The 26,781-nt window shown below is 36.2% G+C and overlaps 1 protein-coding gene across 5 annotated transcripts in view; it reads left to right on the top strand.

Moving 5' to 3' along the window:
* The window catches only part of ASXL2 (ASXL transcriptional regulator 2), a 173,127-nt gene that overhangs the window by 109,571 nt on the left and 36,775 nt on the right, over positions 1–26,781 (top strand). For 4 of the 5 annotated variants that reach the window (XM_072633922.1, XM_072633921.1, XM_072633923.1 and 1 more), the window contains 2 exons: positions 20,486–20,601; positions 25,792–25,927. In XM_072633922.1, coding sequence (XP_072490023.1) covers positions 20,486–20,601; positions 25,792–25,927 — 252 coding nt within the window. Of the gene's footprint in view, positions 1–20,485; positions 20,602–21,757; positions 21,856–25,791; positions 25,928–26,781 lie in introns of those variants that run through there. The other variant, XM_072633925.1, reaches the window with a different exon arrangement.

Raw genomic sequence — 26,781 nt, 5'->3', positions numbered from 1 at the left:
TAATTAAAATGCATTAAGTCCTTACTGTGTGCCAAAATTATGCTAAATGTTGGAGATAGAAATAAAAAAAATGTGTTCTCCCAAAGCTTATACAGTAATTAGTAGAGACAAAACACATTTAGGAGGGCTCATCTGCAGAGCATTGACAATGCTGCAGCAGTGAGGCAGATAGATAGGTGGTAAGGCCCAAGGGTCTTGAGAGTGCATTGGCTGAACAGATGGTAAGGTCTAGAAGGATAGTCCTTTGTTATTGGAAGGATTGCAGTTGGTGATTCTCATCTCTTCAAATTTGAGATAACTGTATTTGCTCTGTTGAGGGTGCAAGTGGAATGGGCATTCTAGGTTCTGTAGGGATAGGAATGGGAGGGGTAAAATGTTCTGACTTGGAACCCAGCGATATTTCTGTGCCCAGCAACAGGTGAGGAGATACAACAACCAATATAATATTTTCTGGTCTTCACATGATTATTTTAAAGCACAAATGAATCTGGTCATAATTCATATGTATGCTAGTCATTTTTATTCAAATCCCATTTTAAATTTCTGTGTACTTGTAGTTTGTTCTTTTAATCTGCAAAATATCAGTTATTTCATCAGTTTATGAATTTTCCTTCTACCAACCAATTACCAACTCTCTTATTACTCCATGATGGTACCTTACATCTATTCAAATTCATCCACCTTTTTTTTTTAAATTTCTTTTCAGTGTTCTACAATCACTTCCATATATCTCAGATTTTTTTTGCCTCCTTCCCCCCTACCTCCCCACTCCCTCCCTGAGACTGCATACAATTTTATATAGGTTTTACACATACATTCCTATTAAATACATTTTTGCCTTCATGTTGCATAGAAGAATTAAAATGAATGGGAGAAATCATAAAACAAACCAAAGCATAATACAAAAGAAAATGATCTGCAACATTCTGCGATCGAATTCCATAGTTCTTTCTTTATCTGGATGTGGAAGGCATTTTGCCTTAAGAGACCATTGGAAATTTTTTAAGTCCTTGCATTGCAATGAAGTTCTAAGTCTACCAGAAAAAATCATCGCACACTGTGGTTGTTGCTGTGCACAAAGTTCTCCTGGTTCTGCTCCTTCATCATCAGTTCGTATAAGTCTTTCCAGGCCAACTTCATCCATCTTTACAGGTTTAATCCAGCTCTCATCCAAAGGAATATAATAGGTTGGGATTGTATGTGTATGAATAGTAGCCCTTTCCCTCAATTTTATCACCTGGCCATCAGCTTTTAATTGCCTTTATGTTTAATTCCTGGTACTGAGCATTCTGAGGAAGATAAAGGCAAAGGAGAGAGTAATATTGGTGATAAATACAAATTCAATTAATGTGAAATGAAATTATAAAATACCAGATTGCATTAGGTATGATCCAAGATTCAATCAGTGCAACAGCTGTAGACAGGAAATAAAAGGCAAAGTTGCATCACCTTTTTTGTTTTGCAAACAATCCTGTGGAAAATATAACAATAGAAGTGGACCATCTTTTAGCTGTAGCGATTGAAAATTGCAATCAGAAACAAATTTCTGTTAGAGTGGCTATGCAGAGAAAAACTCAAGTTTTTAAGTAGTGAAAGAAAATAAAAATGAACTGGACAGTGAAGAGACTTACAGCATTAATTCAGAAGCTTTAAAAAACAACTTCAGTTACATATAGTTAAAACTAGAGAGGTGGCCATTGCAAATGAGAATGTGACAACTAAATATCTTGTGTTCTGAAGATAATAGTAGAAAATATAATAGTAGGGAAAAAAGTTGATAATAGTGATCAACAAAATTTTAATATAGATGGAACAGGCTTATTCTGGAAAAGGATGCTTTGCAGAACTTCTATTTCCAAAAAAGAAATAACTTGGATTTGAAGATTGGGTAACACTTTTATTGAGAAGTAATACAGAAGTTAAAAGCGATGGTTATTCTTAAAATCCTCATTCTTTGAGAGGACACAGCCATTGATCACTTCCAATTCTATGGCAGTAAGATAAAAAAGAATGGGTGACTGAAGCTGTTTTTGAAGATTGGTTTTCAAATTATTTTAGCTCAACTGTTGGAAAATACTGCAATGACAATGATACCCACTTAAAGCATTACTGAATCTTAACTAATTCCCCAGGGTATGCAGTGACATATTTGGTTCATTGTGTGAGAATGTGAGCGTGTAAATTTGCTGAAATGTTGATAAAGCTCTCTGTACCTACCAGCATATGTATGAGGAATTAAAGGGAAGAAATTTTAATTTACAAAATATTTTAAATGATAATAACGACATTGTCATCATCAAAGCAGAATAATCTTTGGGTTTGATGTTCAGAAATTTTCAAAAATTTTGCTTTCTGTAATTGACTCAAGTTGTAATAAACTTGAGTCAGAAATACATTTTTCTTATCCTTTGCTGTTGTGGTATGCTAATAAATAGATAAAAATTTAAAAATTTTTCACTGCATATTTCCAGTGGAACTTGGATCTAATAGTATATATAAAACCAAATTTAACATAACTTTGAATGGTGTGATTTGAATACTTTACTGTAGGGCTTCATTTTTCAAGACCCTGGTGGGTGTGTGGGTGTGGGTGTGTGGGTGTGTGTGTGGTGACTAATTATAAGAGCATATTTGTCCATGGAATGGTATCAATAAATGCCATTGCAGTTTAGAAGGAAGGAGATTTTTATTGTGGAGTCACCTGGTAGAGAAAGGATTCATAGTGCATGAAGTGTTGTTGCTATTGGAAGACATGCATTTACTTTGAAGAATAAAATGGTAAGTCTGAGGAAGCAAGAAGGCAGAGGGGAAAACTACGGGGAATGTCTGTGATGTGGGCAATCATTAAATTACTTGGCCTACTGCAAAGGTTCATGAAACAGAAAAAATAAAGCTAGGAAAAGAGATGATAAAAGTGTGGGTGAGAGAAGACAAAAGCTATGCTGGTTCCTAAAAGTGAGAAGAGAGCAGAACTCATTAGTGAAAGACTAGAGTAGAGAAGGGAAAGATTGGAGGTGGGGAAAAGTATGCTGAACAAAAATTATAATTTAAAATTTGACCACGTTAAATTCCAATAAAAAGAAAAGGCATGAATAAGAAAACAAGCAGTTAATTTGCCATGCGGCAGAAATATTTTGTGGGCTGTGTGGGGAGAGCCTGCATATGTATGTCTTTCTACTCTGCCATCTTGGCTCCGCCCTGGAAGAAATATTTTAAAAGCGTAAAAGTGAAGGTCTTGAACAAAATCAACTTCGGGTAAGGCAACAATAACAATTCATACCAACGTGAAAGAAACAGGGAAACTACATGAAAATTGTACAGGAAAACTCAATATATTTTGAATTCTGGTTCTGCATTGAAAAATACGTGATTTGGTAAATTTTAAAGAGTTGCAAATCATTAATCTCAGAAACAGAATAAGGCATCCTATCCTGATGCTTTAGATTTCTTTTCAGAGTTAGAATGCTTAAAAAGTTTCAGTAACCTTGGGACTGAAGTTGAAATGTAGGGGGTAAGAAAAGAATGATACTGAGAGAAAAAATAGAGCCTGTAATACTTTGATCAGGTTCAACTAATTTATTTTACTAGACCTGGAGTCAGGTGGACTTGAACTCAAATCTGAGTTCAGACATAGTAGTTAGTTTTTGAGTGCAGAACCAAAATTCAAAATACATTTGAGTTTTTCTGTACAATTTCCCCATCACGTGTTATCTTTGAAAAAGTTGCTGTTTTCTTTTGTGAACAGAATGCATCTTTGAGACTTAACAAGAATGCCATGTTCTTTCATTGCAATGCTTTTATAACTTTATCATTGTAGTTGGGAATTTGTTTCTAGCTGAGCTTCATGAGCAAAAATACATTTGGAAAAGACTTCAGGTTATGAAAATTATTTTTGGATATGCCAACATTTCTAATACAAAATCATTTAATATTTTAAAACGCTTCTGTTATTTCCAAACACAGCCATTTTACATAATAGTACTTGTTTTAAAAGATCACTGTGATTATGTTAGTTTTCTATCATTATCTTATATCAGTCTTATTTGTTCTAAGTCTTTCAGCCATAAGCCACTTGCTCGCTAGTACCTTTTGCCTCCTATACCTAGTCCTCCCTAGAAAAACCACTGCTCTCCTATTTATTCATGAACTCTCCCACCCTCCTTTCCCCAGAATCTTCTGTCTTTTACTATCCCAAAGAAGTTGTCCTTCACACTGGAATTTTCCTGGAAACTTTATTCTCATTGCTTGCTGTGGTAGGAATTTGCAGACCACAGTTTGCTAAACTTTGCAGTAGACAAGACTACTTGATGAATGCCATCTTCCTTCTTTATTGTTTATATATCTGAGTCTCTGAACCTTCACTGTAATTCCTGAATCTTAATTGCTTAGGTGGTGCAGTGGATAGAGCACCAGTGCAGGAGTCAGGAGAAGCTGAGTTCAAATCTCACCTTAGACACTTGACACTCACCACCTGTGTGACCTTGGGCAAGTCACTTAACCCCATTTGCCTCTTCCTGGGTCATCTCCAGTCATCCTGAGGAGTATCTGGTCACTGGATTCAGATGACTCTGGAGGGGAAGTGAGACTGGTGACCTGCACAGCCCTCCCTCACTCAAAACAAAGTCAAGTGCAAGTCATGTCATTATTTCCCTGATGGCATGGTCTTCTTCAGCAATGAAGGACAAACACACAGTACCTTTCTACTAGAATTCTGACTTTTAAAAAAAAATCCACTCATAAGAAGTGGAAATACCTATGCGTTGCCCTGCCCCTTTGTCCTGCTTTGCCTGTCCTCACTCTTCAGCTATGAATATTCAGTGCCAATGTTGTACAGCAGCCACTTCAGAAATAACTGTTGGGTGACAGAATGCCTATTTAAAAGCAGGGCTTGCGAAGAACAAACAGCCCTCCTCACCCACCCCACCCCCCATCCCCATCCCCATCAAAAAAATAAAGCAGACTCTTCTCTATGTTCATGTATTTCTCTTTTAACATATCTTCCTGGAGGGCAGGGCAAGCTTATTTTGTTTTTATCGTAGCTGAGCATGTATATGAAAGAAGGGAGCATCAAACCTTATCTTAAGAACAATAAAGGTAGAAAATTCACTAAGAAAAACCAAGCAGAGAATTTGTAGAGTGATTGTACAAGATGTGTTGCTAATTGAGCAACATAGTAATGATGCTTTCTCTCAGTGATAATAATTATAGGCTGTGAGCTTTTGTTTTATCTTCCTAAATTCAGCAGTGTACAAACACAGAACTTTTAGTAAGTCACTGTACAGTGATCAGAATGTACAAGAATGATGCTGGAAAATGAAGGTGTATTTTGAAAACATGGTTTCCCCTTTGATGAGAGGTTAGAGAAGTGGATACTGGCATATTGTCTTATCAGCAAATCTCATTTAAGTTGCCCTGTACATTAGGAGAAGTCCCCATCCAAGATGACCTTCACCTTCAGACTTCAAGCAGCATTTTGTTTTTTTACCTCTTTAATGTACGTTATGGTATAATGTAAATTATACTTATCTTTGTATTTTATTCCCTTACTAGTCTGATATTCCTCTGAAGGTAGATATTTTATCTAAATATTACTCTTCAGAGCCTAGCTCAGTGCTTTGCATACAGTAGACATTCAGTTTGTTGCCTAATTGAATACATGGACAGATGCTTCCCTGCCCTATTGTTAACTTTTTTTCTTTGACCAAAACAAGGCAGCCTTCTCCTTTATGGAATAGTGCGAATTTAAAAATAATTGATCATAACATGAAACTAAAACTTAATTGTGAAAGCCATCTTTGTTAAATTGAATTTAATTGACATTGCCGTGGTTCCATCCTTGGGGGCAACACAGGGCATGTATATGATAGTCCTTCAGATAGCTAAAGATTGCTGACTGTGATGTCTTACCTAAAGATTCCCAGTTCTTCAGTCATCTCTTCCCCTTCTTTTCATCTCTTAGGAGCTTTTCCCCATCCTTCCTGATCGGTCCTGTTGCCAGAGTGTACCTGTATTCTTACTCCATTTGACAACTTCTCAAATATTTGATTGTAGCCTACCAAATAAGAAATCACAGATAAAATACTTGAAAACCTTAAAGCATCATTTAAGTGACAACTCTTATTAGAAATATCTCCATTAAATCTTATCCTGGCTAAACATCCTTAAATCCATTAATAAATTCTTACAGGTCATGGTCTCCCTTCTGGTCTATTCTCTTCTGGTTATGTTCCTGATTTCAGTGTTAACATAAAATATGCCCTGAATTGAATATAAGATTTCTCCCATGTTTTGACCAAGGAATAATGCAGCCAAACATTTATTCCTCCCATTTTTTGAACAATGTGTATCTCTTAATTCAGCTTATAGTAACATTACATCTTTGGTTGCTGTATCACACCATTGCCTTACATACTGAGTTTGCTGTCAAACTCAACATATGTGGTAACCTACTCCCATCTTTTTCACCCAGAGATGTCTAGCCACATCTTCCCAATAATATATAAAAAGTGTTTGGCAAAGTTTTAAGGCATAATGTAAATGTTTCATAGCCTGACTGATAATACTTTTGTAAAATTGTGGACAATTCACTTAACTTCTCTGCCTTCATTTCCTTATCTGTAGAATGAAGGATTGTACTAGTTGGCCTCAGAGTTCACCTATAACTCTAGATCTGTATGCCTTTTGGACACATAATACTTCAAAGGAATAACTAATGGAAAGTATTTCCATATCCGTGGCATGCCAGTAAAGGAGATAATTTGGAGTAGGCAGTCTTTCCTTTTCGACATACCTTTTAGTTCATCATTGTCTGTATGTGACTATTCCTGGCTTTCTACTTAAACTTTATCTTTCATTTCATTGTTGTTCAGTGGTTTCAGTTGTGTCTGACTCTTTGTTACTGTTTTTTGGGTTTTGTTTTTGTTTGTTTGTTTGTTTTTGGTCAGAGATACTGTATTAGTTTGTCATTTCCTCCTCTATCTTGTTTTATGGAAATCAAAGAAATCATGGTAAGCAGGGTTTAGTTAATTGCCCAGGATCACATAGATTGAAAGTGTTTGAGACCAGATTTGAACTCAAGAAGGGGAGTCTTCTTGGCCACTGATCTGGTTCTCTATCCACTGAGCCATCTAGCTGCCCTAAGTTTTATCTGTCTTGATAACAAAACATGAAAATGTAGTTTTCTTATTGGGGATCATTTTCTTGTTTTTGTATTTTTCTAGTATTTTGCTAATTCTTTTCCTTTCTGCTCTCTCCCTTTACAACTTACTACCATTTGAACCAGAAGGTGTACATAAAATATAAAAGTAGATAAAACATGGAAGGGTCAATTTCTCTTAATTAATAAAATATTTCACAGAGTTGGTTTAAGTTATTTACTAAAGGGAGTTATTTGGGGGGGAGAAGCAGTTTTTACCTATAGATTTCAATGACCTTCTGAGTGACCAAGGATGGTGAAAATAGCTCTGCAGCTTGGTTTGAATTGCGAGTCTGCCACTTACTACCCTTGTGACCATGAGCATATCATTTATCCTTTTTGAACCTTATTTTCCTTACATCTAAAATTGAAATGATAAAGGAGAACACTTTATAAATTAAAAGTATTACATAGTGATAAGCAGTGTGGGTATATTTCCAGGTTGTTGTATAATTATCTCTGATAACTAAGCTTAATACATTGTTTTTGGGGGAGATTACATTGTGAAACTATAAAACCCTTAAACTGTATTGGACATCAGCTGCCTCTGCTTGGAGTAAACGTTTGTGTTCAAGAATATAATAGGGCCCTGCTAGTAAAAGGAACATTACCATAAGAAACTGAAGAACAACTTAGAGAAAAGTAGCCTTACCTACAAGGTACTTTGCCGCCTTGTAGATATTTCTTTTTATAATTTTTGTCTTATATTGAGTGACATCTTTTTTTGTTGTCTTCATTCAGTTATCACTATTTTTTATTAAATGTGGCACACTTTAGAAGCCATTCTGTATGGGAGCATCCTGTTGACTACAGAAAAAAAGTTTTGAGTTAATAGTCTAGAAACTGTAAAGATAACACTCCCTCCTACACACATCTTCCCTCAAGAGATTATTCAGCTTTGCCCTTTTAAAACAGTTTTATTTTTTAAAGCCTGTAAAAGGATGCTGTGTATATATTTTTTGTCCTTATCATTATTTGGGTACATTTCTAGGAAGTAAAATAGGTTTTGTATTTTGTTATTTCCTTCACAACTATACTTTAAATCGGATATTAAGCAAAAATTGTGTAATCATTAAAATAGCTAGCATTTACAAAATGCCTACTACGTGTCAGACATTGTGCTAAAGTGCTTTACAATTATTATTTCATGGATCCTTACAACAACCCTGAGAGGTAGGTGCTGTTTTTATCCCCATTTTACAGGTGAGGAAACTGAAACAGAGGTTAAGTGATTGTCCATGTTCACTAGGTAATAATTATCTGGTGTCAGATTTAAACCTAGGGCTTCCTCCTGACTGTAGGCCCACTACACCCTGGAAGCTAGATAGGATATTACTAATAATGTTATGTGTAGACCAATGCAAGAAACTTCTTTGAAACTGACTGATGAGAACCTGTTAGCTGTGGACTGATTAAGCTCCTTCATATCTCCTTACCTGCACATCAAAAATTGCCTTTTTCTCTTTTTATATGCTCTCACTTAGTGATCTCATCAGCTCCCTTTGACTTAATTGCCATCTCTAATTAGATAATTCCTAGATTTATATGTCCAGCCCTAATCTCTTTCCTGAGTTAATGTCAGGTATCACCAAATACCACTTGGATATCCAAAAATGGATAAATATATCAGCTAATCTAAAACTGGACTCAATATCCCCACCCCCCAGTCCCCACCCCAAGCCTTCCCTTTTTCCTGCTTCCCAGTTACTCTTGAAGATACCACCATCTTCCTTATCCCCCAGGGTTGCAATCTCAATGTCAGCCACTTATTTACATATCTAGTCTTTTGCCAAATCTTGTTATGTCTTACTTTGTGAGTTGGTCTGAACAGTGTAGAGGACAATGTACTTGTCACCCTCTTAATCCTGGATGTTATAACTTCCTGTTATCTCATTAGCTTTTTTGATCATGTTGTCACACTGTTAGCATTCTGCTTGTGTGTGTGTGTGTGTGTGTGTGTGTGTGTGTGTGTGTGTGTGTGTGTGTGTTCAGTTCTGTCATGTCTGACTCTTCCTGACCCTGTGGACCATAGCAGGCTAGTACCATCCATGGGGTTTTGTTGGCAACAACACTGGAGTGGTTTGCCATTTCCTTCTCTGTTGAATTAAGGGAAACAGAAATTAAGTGACTTGCTCAGGGTCACATCGCTCATAACTGTCAGACCAGCTTCAGATCTTCCCAACTTCAGGCCCAGGACTATCCACTGAACCATTTAACAGCCTCATTTTGATTATAGTCCATTTTTTTAAGAAGCTGTAGTAGTATTGGCAGTGGCCACATCTCAGCTAAAACAGGATGAGGGTAACTGACAGGCCTCAAATCTGTAGTTAATAGGGGCATGTCTACCCCAAGGATGTGAAAACTTCCACTGGCAGAATGGTTGGACGGGAATGGTTTGTTCCAAATGAAAGTGCTCTAAAGCAGGTGCTGTGGAACACTGGGAGCTTGGTCAAGACATCAGAGATGCCAGGATCATCCACTGTATCCCAGGCGATTGGTAGTTATCACTGGACTTTAATTATTCTAGAAGAAAGAATAAGATTGACTACTTTGTGCATCTCCAATTCGTGCACAAGTCAAGACATCAAAATGTCGTTGATCCTCTGTAAGCATGAAAGACGAACATCTCTTATTTAATGTCTCTACTCACACAGCTACTACCCTTATTTCAGCCCACATCACCTCTTGCCTGGAGTATTGTAATGAATACTCTTCTAACTGTTCTCTCAAGAATTTCCTCTCTATAATCTATCATCCACTCAATTGCCATTGTGATTTTTCTGGAGAGTAGGTTTAACCACATCATCTTCCCTTGCTCAGTAAGCTGCAATGGCTCCAGGTTCAAATATATAAAGTCCTGGTGTGTTATTTGTAGCTCTTCGTAACCTGACCTCTTCCTAATTTTCCAGTCTTATACTGTATAAGGAACATGCTTCTTTTATTCCTTGTGTGCTCCAGTTTCCACGATATTGACCTACTTGTAATTTGTAGACTTCCATGCTCCCTCTTCTTTTACTCTGCCTTACATTGATTGTACCCTTTTTTTGGAATGGTTTGCTTCCCTTACCTTCACCTCTTCATTTCCTTGGCTTCTTTGAAGACAAAGCTCAAATCCCTCTTTCTGTAGGAAGCCTTTCCTGGTCTCCTCAGGTACTAGTGCCTTCTCCTTCAGTGTCACCTTCTGTTTTAATTTCATGTGTACCTAGTTATTTACATGTCTCTTCTTGAGAACAAGGACTATTTTTGTCCTTTGTAGCACTATTGCATTTAATAAATGCTTGTTGATTGACTAGAGAAGGTATTCTAGGCAGTAAGAATGCATAGAAGATGAGAGAGAAGCAGAAAGCTTCTGAGCTGTGTGTATATGTTTTCTGGAACCATGAAGAAGCCTTCACATTGAGGATGCATGTTGAATAGTACTAGATGATGAAAATCTTGTTATAAACTTAGCCTGTTTTAAAGGTCTCTTTAAGTAGGGAAGTAACGTACAGAAAACTGGAAAGTAGTATGGCAGAAATTGGGCATAAACCAATATCTTACACCATTTGCCAAAATAAGGTCAAAGTTGGATACATGATCTAGATAGATTTTACAAGAAAATTTGAACAGCGTATTAAGTTTGATGACTTAGGGATAGGCGAAGAATTTATGAATAAATAAGAGCAAAGTAAGCTATAAAATGTATAGCTTCAGTTACTTTAAGTTAAGAAGTTTTTGCACAGATAAAGCTAATAAAGATCAGAGGGAGAGTAGAAAATTGGGAATTTTATAAACTTTCAGATAAAGGTTTATCTCAGATATGGTAAAGAACTTTTTAAAATCTATAAAAATACAATTCATTCCCCAGTAGATGAATAGTCAAAGGATATGAACAGGCAGTTATCACATGAAGACAAATCAAAGTTTATCATCATATGAAAAATGCTGTAAATCATTGTTTGGAGAAATGCAAATTAAAACAACCTTGATATCATTTTACACGTATCAGATTAGCTAAAATGATTGAAGGTGAAAGGGACAAATGTTGGAGGAGATGTGGAAAAATTAGGATACTAATTTACTATTGATGGAACTGTGAAATGATTCAGCCATTTTGGAGAGCAATCTACAATTTTGCCCAGTGAGTTATTAAATTGCCTATACTCTCTGACCCAGTAATACCTCTGTTGTTGTGTTTGGCCTTCGTCTTGAGGAGGACTATGACATCAAGATGACGACATGACTTTCAGTTGACTTTGATTTGAGTGAGGGAGAGGTGGACCAAGGTCACAGGCCTATTTCCAAAGATGATTAGCGCAAAAGGGAAAGGACTTATGTATTCTAGAATATTTATAATAGCTCTTTTTATGTTGGCCTAGATCTGGAAGTTGGGGATGTTTGTCAGTTGGGGAATGACTGAAAAAATTGTGGTATGTGGTTGTGATACTACTGTATCATAAAATTGATGAATTCATTGATTTTAGAAAAACCATGAATAGATTTGCATAAAAGAATGATTATGAAATGAACAAAATCGAGAACATTATGAAGTAACAAAATATTATTTTAAGAATAATTGGGGGTAACCAAGTCATTTTGATTATTAAAAATACTCAAATTAACTCCAAAGCACATATGTGGGAAGATACTATCTGCATCCAGAGAAAAAACTGATAAATAGAAGTATGTGTCAATTGATTCTTCCATATTTGTGTCTAATGAATGGTAGCCATGTCTAAGGCTGGGGAAGGGGGAAAAAGAAATTTATATGATAACTTTATTATATATTTAAAAGGAATAGCAAATTGGACATAATAGTTCGTTTCATAGTCAGCTATTTTCTGATATGTTATGGAAATGCTTGTTTTATTTCATAAATTAAAAATTAATGAATTTTTTTCAAAAAAGTGATGAAAAATGGAAGGAACTTTTGAGGTTGATCATCATGTCTAACCCTTTCATTTTTACATTTATTGAAATCTGGTACTGATATATTTATAGATACACACACATGACTTTTCTTTTCATTTTACATTTGAGGAAAATGAAGTCCAGAGGGGTTAGATGGCTTGACATATAGGTAAAGTGGGAGAGCTAGGATTTGAACCTAGGTCCTTTGATTCTAAATTCTGGGCTCTAGCTTTTCAGATAGAAAAATTTTATATTTATTAATAACAAGGTTTTCATCTTTTACCACTATTGCATCCTTAATGTGAAGGCTTCTTCATGGTTCCAGAAAACATACACAAACAGCTCAAAAGCTTTCTGCTTCTCTCTCATCTCCTATGCTATGCCTACTACCTAGAATACTTTCTTCTCCAGTCATTAAAATGTTTCCTTTCATTCTTCATTCAACGATCAGTTTTGTTGTTTTTATTCATTTGTGTCATATTCTTCATGACACCACTTGGGGTTTTCTTGGTAAAGATACCTGAGTGGTTTGCCATTTCCTCTTCCAGCTCATTTTACAGATGAAGAAACTGAGGCAAAAGGGGTGAAGTGTCTTGCTGGGGTTCACATAGTTAATAAGTGTCTGAGGCCGTATTTGAACTTGGGTCTTTCTAATTCCAGTCCCAGGACTGTATCCATTGAGCCACCTTGCTGCCCCTAACCAATCAATAAGCATTTATTAAATAAACACTGTACTAGGCGTTCTACTAAGCCCTTATGCACAAAGAAAGACAAAAGCAGTCTTTGCACTCAAGGAGCTTACAGCCTTGTGAAGTAGGAGTTCTTCCTTATTTGCTGAGATGGAGGACTGCTTGCATAGTGTTGTATATAGTGTACATGTAGATTAGTTTACTAGTAGTATACTATATTTTTGGTCTTGAGGTCTTGACTTGTTTTGCTGAACTACTCTTCTTATTGTATCTGTGTTACAAAGGCTGGCTAGATAGGGGCAGAAGAGATCTATCTTCCTAAATGAAAGTGATGTAGAATAAAAGATTGCAATAAATTTAAATTAAAACTTGTTTTTTGCCTAGGCTTTGGCATCTTTTCCTTGGAAATTTGTCCCTTTTCTGCCTGTAGTAGTTAAACAACCGAGTGTTTAATGGTCTTAAGTAGCAATAACCCAGAGGTCCTCAAGGTGGTGATATTTTCTCATGAAATAAACATTGTGCTCATTAAAATGAGATGCAGTGCTCCTCAAAAGTAATAAATTATGTAGTGAATTGAAGCTGACTGAGTTCAAAGTACATACTGACGCTGAAATAATAGATTTTTCCATGCTGTTGAAAAGTCAAAAGATCCTGTAAAGACAAAGATGGTATCATTTTCTCCCCCCACCCCTCTTCCCCCTTTCTTTCCCTTCTTTCTATCCCCATTCCTTATCCTTCTCTCTCCCTTTTTCTTATGTGAGTCCTCTTTCCAAGGAAAAGGAGATAACTTTAGTAGAGTACATCAGGCAGGCTTAGGCTTAATATGAAAACTTCTTCCACTAGTGCAGATCAGCTAATATTTAGCTTGAATTCTTTGAGTTTTGTAGGAGCTAGAGAGCTTATGTGACTTCAGTATTGGTTGGTTTTTTTTTTTTTTTTTTTTTGTCAAAAGACATTATTCTTACACTTTCTTGTAAGCACATTTTGTATATCAGTACATATTTTGTATTTTTTGTATACATATTTTTATGTGTATATGTAAGTATTATATTAAGGGATATTTTGTATTTTAGTGCAAGGCATAAGGCATTATTATTTTATATCAGTAAAATGCGAAAAATTTTAATATTTATGTCAATCTGTATATTTAATTAAGCTGTAATTTAAGTTAACTGTAATTTTTACAATTTTGTTTTGATGATATGTTAGGCATTTTTATGGTGAAAAATGTTATCCTTGAAATAAACATTCATTTATTGAAATAGTTATATCATATCATAGTCCTCTATATGTATATACCAGTACTAAGAAGCACCTGATGTCAGAGTATGAAAACAGCTACATATAAGTTATTTTTCTTATTCTTTAAAATAAGAGGAAATGGTAATCTAGTGGCAACACTGCAATCAGTTTTCATTACAGCAGGGGATATGTTTTCTTTCTTGCTTGTAAACTGTGTTCTTTTTGCCTAAGAGAAACTCTTTAATTTATCTTTTTTTGTTATCATGCCTTCTGTATTACAGCTGTCTTAAACCATGATGAGGTAATAATTTCTTCTACTCTAAATTCAGATTCTAATTCTAAAATAAATTAAATTGTAGAGTTAGAAGGCACTTAGCAATCATCTAATCCCTCTCATTTTATAGATGAGGAAATGAGGCACAGGGGTGAATTGACTTGTTTATTAGCATTACATACCTATAGCTAGTGAGTGACAGATCTGGAACTTTGAAATAGGATCTGAGGCCTCTTAAGTGACCTTGCCTTGATACTTATCCTCCCTCCTCTTCTCCCCCAGTTCCACTGGTTCTTCTCTTTCCAACCTTTCCTTATTTGATGGAATGGAAAGAGTGTTGGAGGCAGAGGTAGAGAAGCACCACAGCTTCCTCATCTCTAAAATGGAAGCTTGGACCAGGTGATGCCCATCTCTTACCTCTCTAAAGTGTTATTATGCTCCTTTGTGTGTTGTCAGTAAATGCAGCAGTCTCTTCATTCATCTCCTGAAAAGCTATTACTTTATTTTGCACCTGCTCTCACTGCTGCTCCACTTCTCTTGCTTCACTACCAGATTTCTCAAATAAACAAAGAACCTTCAATTCCTTACCACGTTTCCTCTTTATCTGCCCTCTGCCTACCACCACCACCACCACCACCACCACCATTATTGAAACATTGCCCTTGAAGAGACAGCCATGCCATCCTTTAAGTAGATTCAAGAGCCTTTTCTGTCTTTTTGTTCTTGACCTCTAACATTTAGCTTGGGTGAGTACCTTTTTCTCTCCATCCCTCCCCTTCTCCACATTTAGCATTTTTTTTTTTTTTTGTAACATAGCAGAGATGATTGAGGTATTTTTGGCAAGTAGGAAATAGAATGGGTAAAGGGGATGTGATCAGGTAAGAGCATTCCAAAATTCAAGAACTTGAGGTATAAGCATTGCCTTATAATGACGAATTACAAGCTGTGGCTATGCTGATATGTTACAAATTTAGGTCGGCAGAATCAAGGAAGGGGAGGAAATGTGAAGTTAAGAATTATAACTTTTGATTGGAATGAGATGAAATGGAGAGGATAAGTGCCCCTATAACGTATAGACTGAAGGGTACAAGGAACAATAGGTTGATACATGCTTCTTACTGGTGTTCCTGTCCATTTTGTACTATAGGTCATCAGATCACAGAATCACCTTGATAGGGTTGAAAGGGGTCTTCATAGTGTAGCATAGGGACAAAACTCTGTATTTGGATTGAAGATCTAGGTTCTGCACCTGGCTCTGTTACCAGCTCTCTATTTGGTTCTGAGCAAGGTGTAACTTGGAACATTCTCCTCTCATTCTAAATTGATTTATTTATCTCTAGATCTAGTAATCTAATGTTATTTTAGAATCTCCAACCAGACAGTGCAATTATTTCTTCAGACTATTTCTGCAATTTTATAAATCTGGTTTGTAAGACAAACTGCTTTATGTTTAGCAATGTTTGTATTCATTTCTGATTAACTCAGTATATTAACAACAGTGGCTATTCAAAGCTACTTCCACACTCTTCAAGCCCCCAGTCTTGGGCTTTTCCGTTTCTACTAATCTTCCCTGATAATGATTTTTCTGTTGTTTTGCTTATAAAATTGAGGCCATCTAGAGGCGAGCTCTCTCTTCATCATCAATTAACAAACATTTTATCCCTCCTCTTCATCTTATTTCATTTAAACAAACTTTTATTAAAGAATTTAGAATGTTGAGGACACTGTGCTAGATGTTGGAGATAATACAAAGATTAAATGGGATGTAATTCCTAACCTCATGGAACCTCCAGTTTGCTAGGGGATGGAAGGGATATTACATTCCATTAAAAGATTTGCTAGGTATGTTACTGCAGTACAAAGAGGTAGTTATGTACACTGGAAAGAGGGAAGTTTGGGGTTAAAAATCTTTATTCTGCCTTCTGTGACCTTGGGCTGTCAGTCAGTCATACGAGACACTATGCCTTGTGGATATAAAGATGAAAGATAAACAGTACAACAGTCCCTACCCTTAAGGGCCTCAGTTTCTTTATAGGGAAAATTTCATACTGGACTAGCAGCCTAAAGACACCCTGTAAGGTATCTTTCAGCTTAAACCTACAATTCCATCATCATAGACTGAGAGGGGGCAAAACGAAGTCTAAATTAAATAGATTCCATGCCTATAGGGAAAATATGCTGCAAATAATGCATAGCACAGAATAATGCATGTGTATATAAAGTAGGTGGGAACAAATAAAAGAGGTATGTTAGTGCCGGTGCAGGAGAACTAAGAAAGACTTCTTGGAGAAGAAAGCATCTGAGTAGAGCTTTGCACAGTAGATAAAAATTTACTCAGCCATAGTAAGAAGATGGGATTATAGGCATATGGTATATCATAAGCAAAGGCATGGAAATGAGAGAGTAGGGATTATCTGAATTTATTAGATAGTCAGGTTTCCATGTAATGTAAGATATCAGCAGTGGCTAGGAAGAACACATGATGAGGTGAAAATGGTAGGATGGCACTAGGAAGTGGAAACTTTTGAATGCCTAGCTAATAAGTTTGAACTTTATTTAGTAGAGAGTCATTGAAAGAAGCTAAATAGATGACCAAATTTACAGAAAAATGAGTTGGCTGTGAGTGCAGATGGGCAAAGGATATAGAAGCTAGTAGATCAGTTAGGATAACCCTGGAATATTCTTTGCAGGTGGTGCTAATTCATTCCTATGGAATGTGATACTTTTAAAGGAAATGTACACAATATTTTGGGGAAAGGTGAATATGGAGCCATATTGTGAAGTGATGCTTTAAATGCCAAACATAAGTGTGTGTATTTTGTTGTAGAGGCAATGGGGAGCTACTGGAGCTTCTTAAGCAGTTGAATGCTTGATCTGTGCTTTAGAAATGTCAGTATGGCAGCTGTGTGCATTGTGGATTGGAGACAAATGAGGCTAGAGACAGGAAAACAAGTTAGGAGACTACTGCTATGGTAGAGTTAAGAGATAATGGGGGTCCACATAGGTTAGTGGTAGGTAAATATAGAGAAAGGAACATGTGAAAAATGTAGAGAAAATAGAATTGAAAAGATCTGGCTACTGACTAGATGTGTAGTGAGTGGGATGTGAAGAGCTGAAGATATGTATCTGAGATTGTGCTCCTGGGTGACTTAAAGGAAGGTGGTAACCATGATGAAAATTTGGGAGATGAGTGGAACAGGAGGAATGAGTTCTTTTTTGAATATATCAACTTTGAGATACCTAGAAGACACCTTTTTAAAAAAATATACAGAGAAAATAATTAGGTGTTTTGAATGTTTTGTGTGCAAAATAATGAAAATTGAGCAATCTCATCCCATTATCATTTTAATTGAATCATTGCTAATAACCTCCCTGTGAATAAGTTGGCTGGGTGTTGTGATCTCCTTTTTCAAGGAGAGTATCTTAGAATTAATGGCAGCTGCTTTTAGTTATATGGAGTGTTCCAATGAATTTATTTTAATTTACCTTATTTTACTTTATTTCATCTCATCTTGGACTTGTTATAAGGAAACTCACTCTCTCCCTGCCCCCCAAGAATTTCCTCAACTCCTTGGGGGTGGGGAGCTACAAGTTTACATTGACAATCCAAAGTAAAAAAGATAAGGTTTGATACTTCTGGAGGTGGTCCCTTTTACACTATAGATCCCACCATGCCTCTGTGTTATACTTTGATGTTGAAAGATTGGATATACTGTGTATAGATCTTCATTTTGACTGTTTGACTCTGCCTTTTAGCCAGTTTGATATATTCTAGTCTGTTTGCTTTGAAAGTTTGAATGCTGATCAAAAAGGGAGGAGATGGATGGACAGGAGTGTGTGTGCCCATTACTGCTGACATTTTTATAGTCATGGCTGTTTTACATTTCATCATAATACTTCCCTGTGACATGTTAGAAGTCCTAGGACCTAAAAGATTGTTCTGACAGAGTGCAAACTCTTCTAGGGATTGCAGAGTTAGAAAGTGGTGAATATGAAATCCCCTTATTGTGGAACTGTTGTTCCGGCAATAGCCTGGCTACCTTCAGGGAGGCTCATTCATTACCATCTGATTAATCACCAGGTTATGAGTTTCTCAGCTAAAACAGCTCATGAAATACCACCTGCTGAAGTGAGGAGGTGCTACAATCTGCATTGGCTGAATACGTGTCCACTGTGTTGATATAATGAAACATTTTTATTGTTTGCGATGTTACAAAGCATGGAAGACTTCTTTTCTTTTGGACACTTAATTTAACAAAACATGCCTTAAACTTCTACTACAGAAAAATCATTGTGTTCAGCGCAGAGAATCAGACAGTTTGAGAGCTGTTTATGTAGTATAGATAAAAGTACTGCACCTTGAAAACTTGGCTGACCTCTTTCTCCTGTCACTTCAGATGTTAGTAAAACTAAGACATACATGCACATGCATACACAGAGGTACATATCCCCTAATTGTTGTGCATTTTTTTCATCTAACAAATGAATGAAAAGCATTCATTAACTACTTAATGTGCTGGACGCTATGCTAAGTGTTGAGGATTTATCTACAAGAGTGAGACAGTTCTGTCTAGAAAGAGATTACATTCTAATGTTGGAGACTACATGCGCACACACACACAAATATGCTTTTTTAGTTACTCATATTGGAGGAAGAGGTAAAAATTGGACTTGGAGAGAAGGAAGAGGCAATGAGTTGAGGCAGCAAGATGGAAAATAGGATAAAGGTGAAGACAAAGTTTAGGAAGTGCAATGTCAAGTGGCTTATTTCCTCCTGGGCATGGGGCATGGACTCTGGTACTCACACTTGGAGGATACAACTGCAACAGCAAGGGCAACAGGACAGAGGTGACCGGGGATGCTGAGGTAGTGTGGTCAGATAGCTTTCCCATTCTTATCAATGTAATTCTTTACCACTCCTACTTAATGGAGAATTTTTCAAATTTTCTAGCTTATTATTTATTTAAAGAGCCTAAGGAGTTTTTTGGGGCACGGGGGAAGGGGAGAAGAGAAAGAGTCGGAGAGACAACACCTTTTGCTCTTTTCTATACCTCTTCCCATTACTTTTGTCTCATTTGTCCCTTTCCTTTTGTCTCCTTTTCTCATTATATTCCTTCCCTTTATTTTCTCAGAAATATAGAAATGTAGATGTAGGGATAGGGTGCTTTTAAGCTGCCTTCTTCAATAGGAAGAGCATTCATAATTAGGAAATATATTAATACAGTTTATTTCATATCATTGACTTCATCCTGTTCCCAAGACTTCTTACTTCTGCTTTCCTTTGGTGCTCATTTCAATGGTAATTCAAAACTAAAACTATTTTGCCCATCAGTATTCTAAAATTGTCATAGGCACAAGCCTTCTAGAAATATTTCACAGATAGCGAAGACCTAGGCTCAGAAAAACTTAAAATGGTTAAAGGTTTATCTGTATTAGGAGGCTGTGACTATCACTTACACATATCATTCTTCATTGTTCTCATTAAACTAGGTGTCCATCCATTTTGGGAACCAGTCCTATAATTTCATTGGTTACAACCACAATCTTAAATGATCAAAAAGTGAGAAAAAAATATACTCTTATTGGAAGTATCCCAACATCTCATTGAATTTTAAAGATGAAAGGAACCTTAACCTTTCCAACTCTTTAATTTTATAGATGAAGAAAATGAGCCATAAAGTGACTTACCCAAGTTCACAGCTAGTTAGTGGCAAAGCCAGACCAAAATCCATACCTCCCAATCCACTACTCTTATTTCCACACATTGCCATCATTCTTTTTTAAAATTCAGTTTTATTTTATTTTTAGAGTGCCATAACTCTTGATCACAGCACCAAAACAACTCTTAGTTTATCTTAATAGGGTATGGTTAATGCAATGACACTAGGTTAGCTTTCAGTTTTTTTCGAGCTTTAACGATTTCATCTGTAAAATTAAAGAATGAAAATGAAGGAATGCATTGAAATTCAACACTTACTGAATATTTTTGATATGTAAGGCAATATGTTTAAATCCTTTTCTAGAAAGGACTGCTTACTTATTTTAGAACCTCCCATAGGGAAAACACATAGGCCCAGTTTTGTACCCATGGAACACAAAGGCATGATGCCTCTCAGTGATTTGTGGAAATTGGGACTTGGTGTCTCCCTTGACAACATTATTTTTGGTTTTCATTTTTCTTTATTTTTTCCCTAGTATCGTCTAGACTGTCACAGCCATCTTCCCCCCAGTCAAGCTGTCCATCTCCCTCCATCTCAGCTGGTAAAGTCATCTCTCCATCCCAGAAGCACAGCAAGAAGGCACTGAAACAGGTAATCAGGCTAGAGTGTGCTCATCAGAAGTGTAGATCCACATTCAACACCATGTGTTCACCCTGGGAAGTGATTAGCTAATACTTCAGTCTGGCAAGGGTGGTGGACTGGTGGGTTATATACTTGGGAAATTTCAAATGACTTCCAAAAGCATTAAAACAAAAACAAAGAAAGATTAAGGACTATTATATGCAAGTTGCTAAATAATATGCCAACTCTAAACAAAATCTGTAACCATATACATCACAGGTGCTTAGAATGTCTGCCAGGGATAAAGTATAGTTGACTTTTTACTTGCCCCAGAGCTTTCTTTGATTATTACAGTTTAGTCTGGTTTTTAAAACAAAAACCAAAAACCCTGTTTACTTTTACAAGGTTTATGAAGGTGTTGAAGAACTTCAAACAGTTGGACTCCTCCATCTTAGTCTGTATCCATTGTCATTGACATGCCTTGTGCGCTGAATTATGAAACACTAATACTTGTTTGAGGTGCAATATGAGACTAGTTATTTTTCACGGTTTGGCAGTGAATTTGTGATGTGTATAATCATGCAAGCAGTTTTATGTAGAATTGTTGTTTGATGCTTTCACCATTTCTTTTTGAATGGAAATCTGAATAGGAATATTAGTACTTCCAAAAAAATATCTTATGAGTTTCTTTTAGCGATAAGATTTTAATCTTTAACAATTGCAATACTGGTAATTTGTAGATTTGGAGTTTTTCAAGTCATAGAGGAAAAGGAGTTGATTGGAAATTTATTTAAGAGAACTTTGAAGCTCTTTTTACTCTATCCTAGGTTGTTTCTATGTGACCATAGCAGAATGTAGTGGCATTGAAACATTTGATTCACTTGCCATGGTTGGTCTATGTCACTCAGTGAGCAGCAAGGTTCTTGTCAATATTTTAACCTTAGAATATTTTTCAGCCTGTTGAAAAAGAAATGAGAAAAGCAGAATTGAACAAGTGGTAAAATTATTTTAATTCAAATATTTATTAAGTGCTTATTATGTGCAGTGCACTAGATACAGAAATGAAACAAGATAACCTCTGCCCATACAGAGCAACTTCTACTTTCCATGGTTCATTTCATTACCCTGCCTCACCTTTTTCTTATCCCAAAGTCTTCTTTTCCAGGTAAATCTAAATGAGATCTGAGCCTGACTTTCAGGCCTACTTTTCTCAGCAGGCAACTAAGAACAGGGAGATCAGGTTCTCTGGCCCTTACATCCTCTATGACAGGAGAACAACCAAGGGTAGGTTTGATGTGAGATCAGAAGCCTGTTCTGGAGTGAGAATTTGGAAGCCTGAGCTAGCCTATTTTATGTATCTTCAGCCTAATGCACTTTGGGGGAGTAAAACTTGAGTTTGACAACTTAGAAAAGTCAGAATATAGAGTCTTTTAATGTTCCCTTTTTGACGAAATGGAGGTAAGACTTTCCTACTTTATTTGAGCTTCTACACTTTTAAGCTAGAAGTTTATATTTTAGGCAGTAATTAAAACAGTTTATAGAGACCTTTTAGTCTTTTGCTTTTGGGGTTTTTTGGATTATAGTACATAAAAAATTCTGCAGACTGGGAGTAGAAAAATAAGGTGATACCCTGGAACAACCATAGGGAGCAGATCTGGGGAATATAAGTCAATCAGCTACCATCAGTGCTCATGTAAAAATCTGTTTAGGAAAGGACTTTAAAGGTCTTCTGCTCCAGCTAGCTAAGAACTCATTCCATTACTATAGAAGTGCTTGACCCCTTCAAGTGCTTGAAGGGCTTTAGTGAGTGGAGCCCAGCAACCATGTGAACAACTGTTCCAGATTACTAATGATAAGAGTAATGTGAGCTAAAGGCAACTCAGAGGTTTGACCTAAATACCCTGTAGTAATGAAAGGCGGAACTATTGTTAAAGGCCTTGGCTTTGGGAAGATAAGCACTCTGATGTTCTCCTACTAGAATGTGAATCATTGCAACCATTCTCTAAAACAACTAGAGTTAGATAAGAGCTGTCCCTAAAAATTTCATTTGCTTTGACCCATTGCTAGATCAGAACTCTTAAGTCTTTCAGAGTTGTTTTTCTGTATAATATTGTAGTCATATAAATTGATCTCCTGGTTTTATTCACTTTTCTTTCCATCATTTCATAGAAGCCCCCCCAGGTTTCTCTGAATATTTTCATATTTCTTATAGCACAAGAATATTCCATTACATTAATGCACGATAATTTGTTCAGTTATTCTTTTTTGTTTCCAGTTTTGTTTTTTGTGGCAACAAAAAAATAATGCTTTAGACTTTTTTTGTATATATGTATCCTTTCCCTATTTCGTTGATCTCTTTGGTTTATATTCTTGATTCTCCACAAGCTTTTTAAAGATTCAAAGGTTGTTTGAACTGGAAGAGGCATTGGAGCCCATGTAAGTCCAACTCCCACATTTTACAGATGAAAACACTGAGTCCCTTAAAGGTTCAATGTCCAGGTGATAGAACTGTAACTTAAATGGAGGTCACCTGATTGCTCTCCTGTGCCCTTTCCTTTGTGCACCTGTCTCTTGTTGATAATGACTCAGAAATCCCATCTGCCAATATTTTCAGTACCTGGAGTAGAGCTTATCTGAACCAGGTTATTTGAACTCAAGGGCAGCTACTCTCTCTGTCTTGGAGCTTCTCTACTTATAATGATTTTCAGTTCCCTTTTAGCCAGTTTTTGTTTTTGTATTTTTGTCCTTTCCAAGTCAAAGAAGCAAAATAAGAACTGAGGTAAATTCCATTATCATTGTTCCATCCATCCTGAAGCAGTTGTTGTATCGCTTATTTGAGCTGCCTCTTCTCACCAACCTCTTCTCACTGCCTCTAATCCCCCTCTATTGCCCTCAAAATATACAGGCTCTTTGTTGTTCTTAGCATTTCTTTTCTGCTTTGTCATTCTACACTTTAGCTCTACTAATACTACTTTTAGATTGTTCTATGTTTCTATAGTCATCATCTGTTACCTACCTTTTCTTCCAGTTGTATGTGTGTATATATGTGTGTGTATGTTTTTTTAAAGAAATCTGAGTTGGTGACTTCACATTCAGCCAGTCAGAAAGTATTTATTAAGACTCCTATGCCATGCACTATGCTAAGTGATAAGGATTCAAAAAAAAGGGCAAAAAACAGTCCCCTCTCTCAGGGAGCTCACAGTCTAATGAATCTTGTTTAAGTAACTCCCCCTTTTCTTTCTCCTTAGAATTATTTATCTTCATAATTTCATTCTTGATTGTTTCCCATCCTTCCTATTACCTCCTTCCCTATAGAATGTATGTCCAGAGGATTCTTCCCTTTATCTCCCTGAACTTCCCAATATCTAAGGTGCATACCAGAACATCTTCAGCTTACTTCCTCTTGGACATGACAGGCTTGCCAGACCTCCTGAGAAAGCCATTGTCTGTCAGTGTTGTTTGAATTCAGCTCTTCTTGACTTAGAGGCCAGTTCACTTCCCTGCTACACTTTGGCTTCCTGTCTGTTTTCATTTATCTTCATCCAAGTGTTCTCTCTTTACCATGCTCTCCCCCATTCTGGTTTTCTGATTTCTTCACACCAGTATATCTTCTTAACATTCAATTCTGTTCTTCTCCCTTATCCAGTGTCTCCCCAACCCCTTTTTAACCTATCCTTTTCCTGTTGATGAAGTGTATACACTTACACCCTTATATTACAGTCATGTCATAGTGATGCCTCTGAGGTCAAATTTGCCTGCATTCCTTAGGATTTCTAATTCATCTTGATTGTTGCAAATAACTTGTGCTTTGTTTATATACATCTCTTAGTTTTTACTGCCGGTAACTTTCTAGGATTTTGTCTCCTGTGAAATCCATAGAATATTGATAAGAATATATATATATATTAGTGCTGGGAAAGGACCTTAAGAGGTTAACTAGTCTAACCTCCACATTTTGCAGAGAAAGATACTGGGGCCTAAAGAAAGAACTTAAGTTGCCATAGATTTGAACCCAAGTCTTCTGGCCCCATTTCCATTGTTCTTTTACTGCAGTTGGCTGTCTCTTTGAATTTTATACCATTCTCATAGACTAGCTGAAAGAGTATTACTCAACGATAGCGTAAATATGTAGTAGAAATTAATTCACTAAGAGTGATTTGTGTATGTCACAATGATAGTTAACTTATTGGTACAAGACCCAGAAAGATTTTGAACAACTAGAACACAGGCGAAAGTGAATATGGTAGGATTTCTGGATATCTCCTGTTCTTCTTTCTATGTCATAGTTATTTTCTGTGGTAAGGAGTTCTTAATTTAAACTTTTTTTTTGATGCTTTTATGACTGCATAATTGGTTTTCTTATCTTTTGTGTTTTATGCATTTAAAAAATTTATCCTGAGAAAAAGATTTTATAGGCTTCACCAGGCTGTCACAGAAATCTGTGATAAAAGGTTAAGAATTCCTCTTTTATAATATTTTTCACATCCATATGTGTGTATGAGATGTCTGTGTATACATAAATATAGACATAGCTGTTCAGACAAGTAATATTGTACTACATCTTTACCAGACTTTGGACAAGCCTATCATAATACAGAAATACAAATACATTGTCAGAACTTCTCTTTTTAACTGTGTTCACTTTGCAAATATTCCTTTGTCTCTTCACATCTTTTCCTTTCAGTCTCTTTAATGGTGTTTATTTTCAAACCATTGGGTCATGTTTCAAGCATTCTCTTGAATTGTTTTTAGCTGTATTTCTTGAGTATCTTCCAACTAGACTTCTATATATGTTTGCCTCTATACTTCATAAACAGTCTTCAAATAATTTTCTATCTAAAACAGATTTGCAGTTAAAATTCTTACGTTTTAATACCAGTTTTGCTATTCATACAAGTGAATTTGGGATAGGAAACTTATCTCAATCCAGCTTTCTGTTATGTTGCATGTTCGTATTTCTACCAATGAAAGATGTTAATATTGATGAAGGACTTTGTATTTTAGGGATAAAATGAGATTTTGTATATGAAAGTGCATTGAAACTAGATCTCTATAGGGGCATAACTTGTTTCATGATCCATAGATGTGTGCTAAAATATTTATTTATTGAATGAGTAATAGTTTCTTAACTTTAAAACATAGTTGTGTTTTGTGTTCTATTCTCCCTTATCTTTGGAAACTATTTTTCTCTTTCTAATTAGTAATGTTCTCTTTATAAAGGCCTTAAAGCAGCAGCAGCAAAAGAAGCAGCAGCAGCAGCAGCAGCAATGTCGAACAAGCATGCCCATCTCCTCTAATCAGCATCTTCTGCTGAAGACAGTCAAAGCAGCCAGTGACCCTGTGCCCACCAAACCTGGTAAACAGACTAACACCATCCTCAGGAGACAGGGGTTTTGTATCTTTCTTCATAATACAGTGCTGTTTTTCCATGTTCTGAGCCAAAAATTCTCCTATTTATATTGATATATGATAAATCCCTTACTCTGTTCCCCTCTTATTCTCTCCTCATTCCCTCCCCCCATCCCTCTTGCACATACACCATAACCACTATAGAAATTCAATGAGAGCAAAATTAAATGGAGAAAACTTTTAGCTGTTAAGTCTTGACAAAAACTTAGGGAGATGTCGAAGGAATTTGCACAGAATGGTTCTACTATTGCTGCTCTAATAATATATTGGAGTCATCTATTTAGTAGTCCTAGGATGCCACTGTTTTCACAAGGACTATTCATTTTAGTTTTATATTCATTTATTTTTGAAGTTAGACTCAGACCTGATTGAAATTAAACTCCTTTTATCTTTACCTCTTTGATTTAGTTCCATTTTTGTTTAATCTGACAGTAAAAAAGATAATTTTTTCTTGAAACAAATTCTGCTATTGCATTCTTATGGGGAGAGATATGCAAGTCTTCTAGGCAATCAAAATAAAAACTTGCTGTGTGTACAGATTTTCTTTTCCCCTATGAAGTCTAGTCTGCTACTAATCATTAGGCTGATTATAAAGGCCAGCATGCCTTGCTTCTGATGTTTTCGGAATCTTAACTATAATGTGGCAAGGGAGTATGTATATGTAGACAGTGTTGTCATGGCGACTCCAGAGAATGAAGTGCCTAAATCACAACGTTTTCTTCATAAACAATTAGTATTTGCTTACTAATTTGTTGTAATATGTTAATTGATTTCCTCTAGCTCCTCAATGTGTCTTTTATT

This window comes from Notamacropus eugenii, chromosome 1 (assembly GCF_028372415.1).
Source record: "Notamacropus eugenii isolate mMacEug1 chromosome 1, mMacEug1.pri_v2, whole genome shotgun sequence".
Taxonomy (NCBI): Eukaryota; Metazoa; Chordata; class Mammalia; order Diprotodontia; family Macropodidae; genus Notamacropus; species Notamacropus eugenii.
The sequence above is the reverse complement of the archived record's forward strand: the minus strand, read 5'-3'. Positions and strand labels throughout refer to the sequence as shown.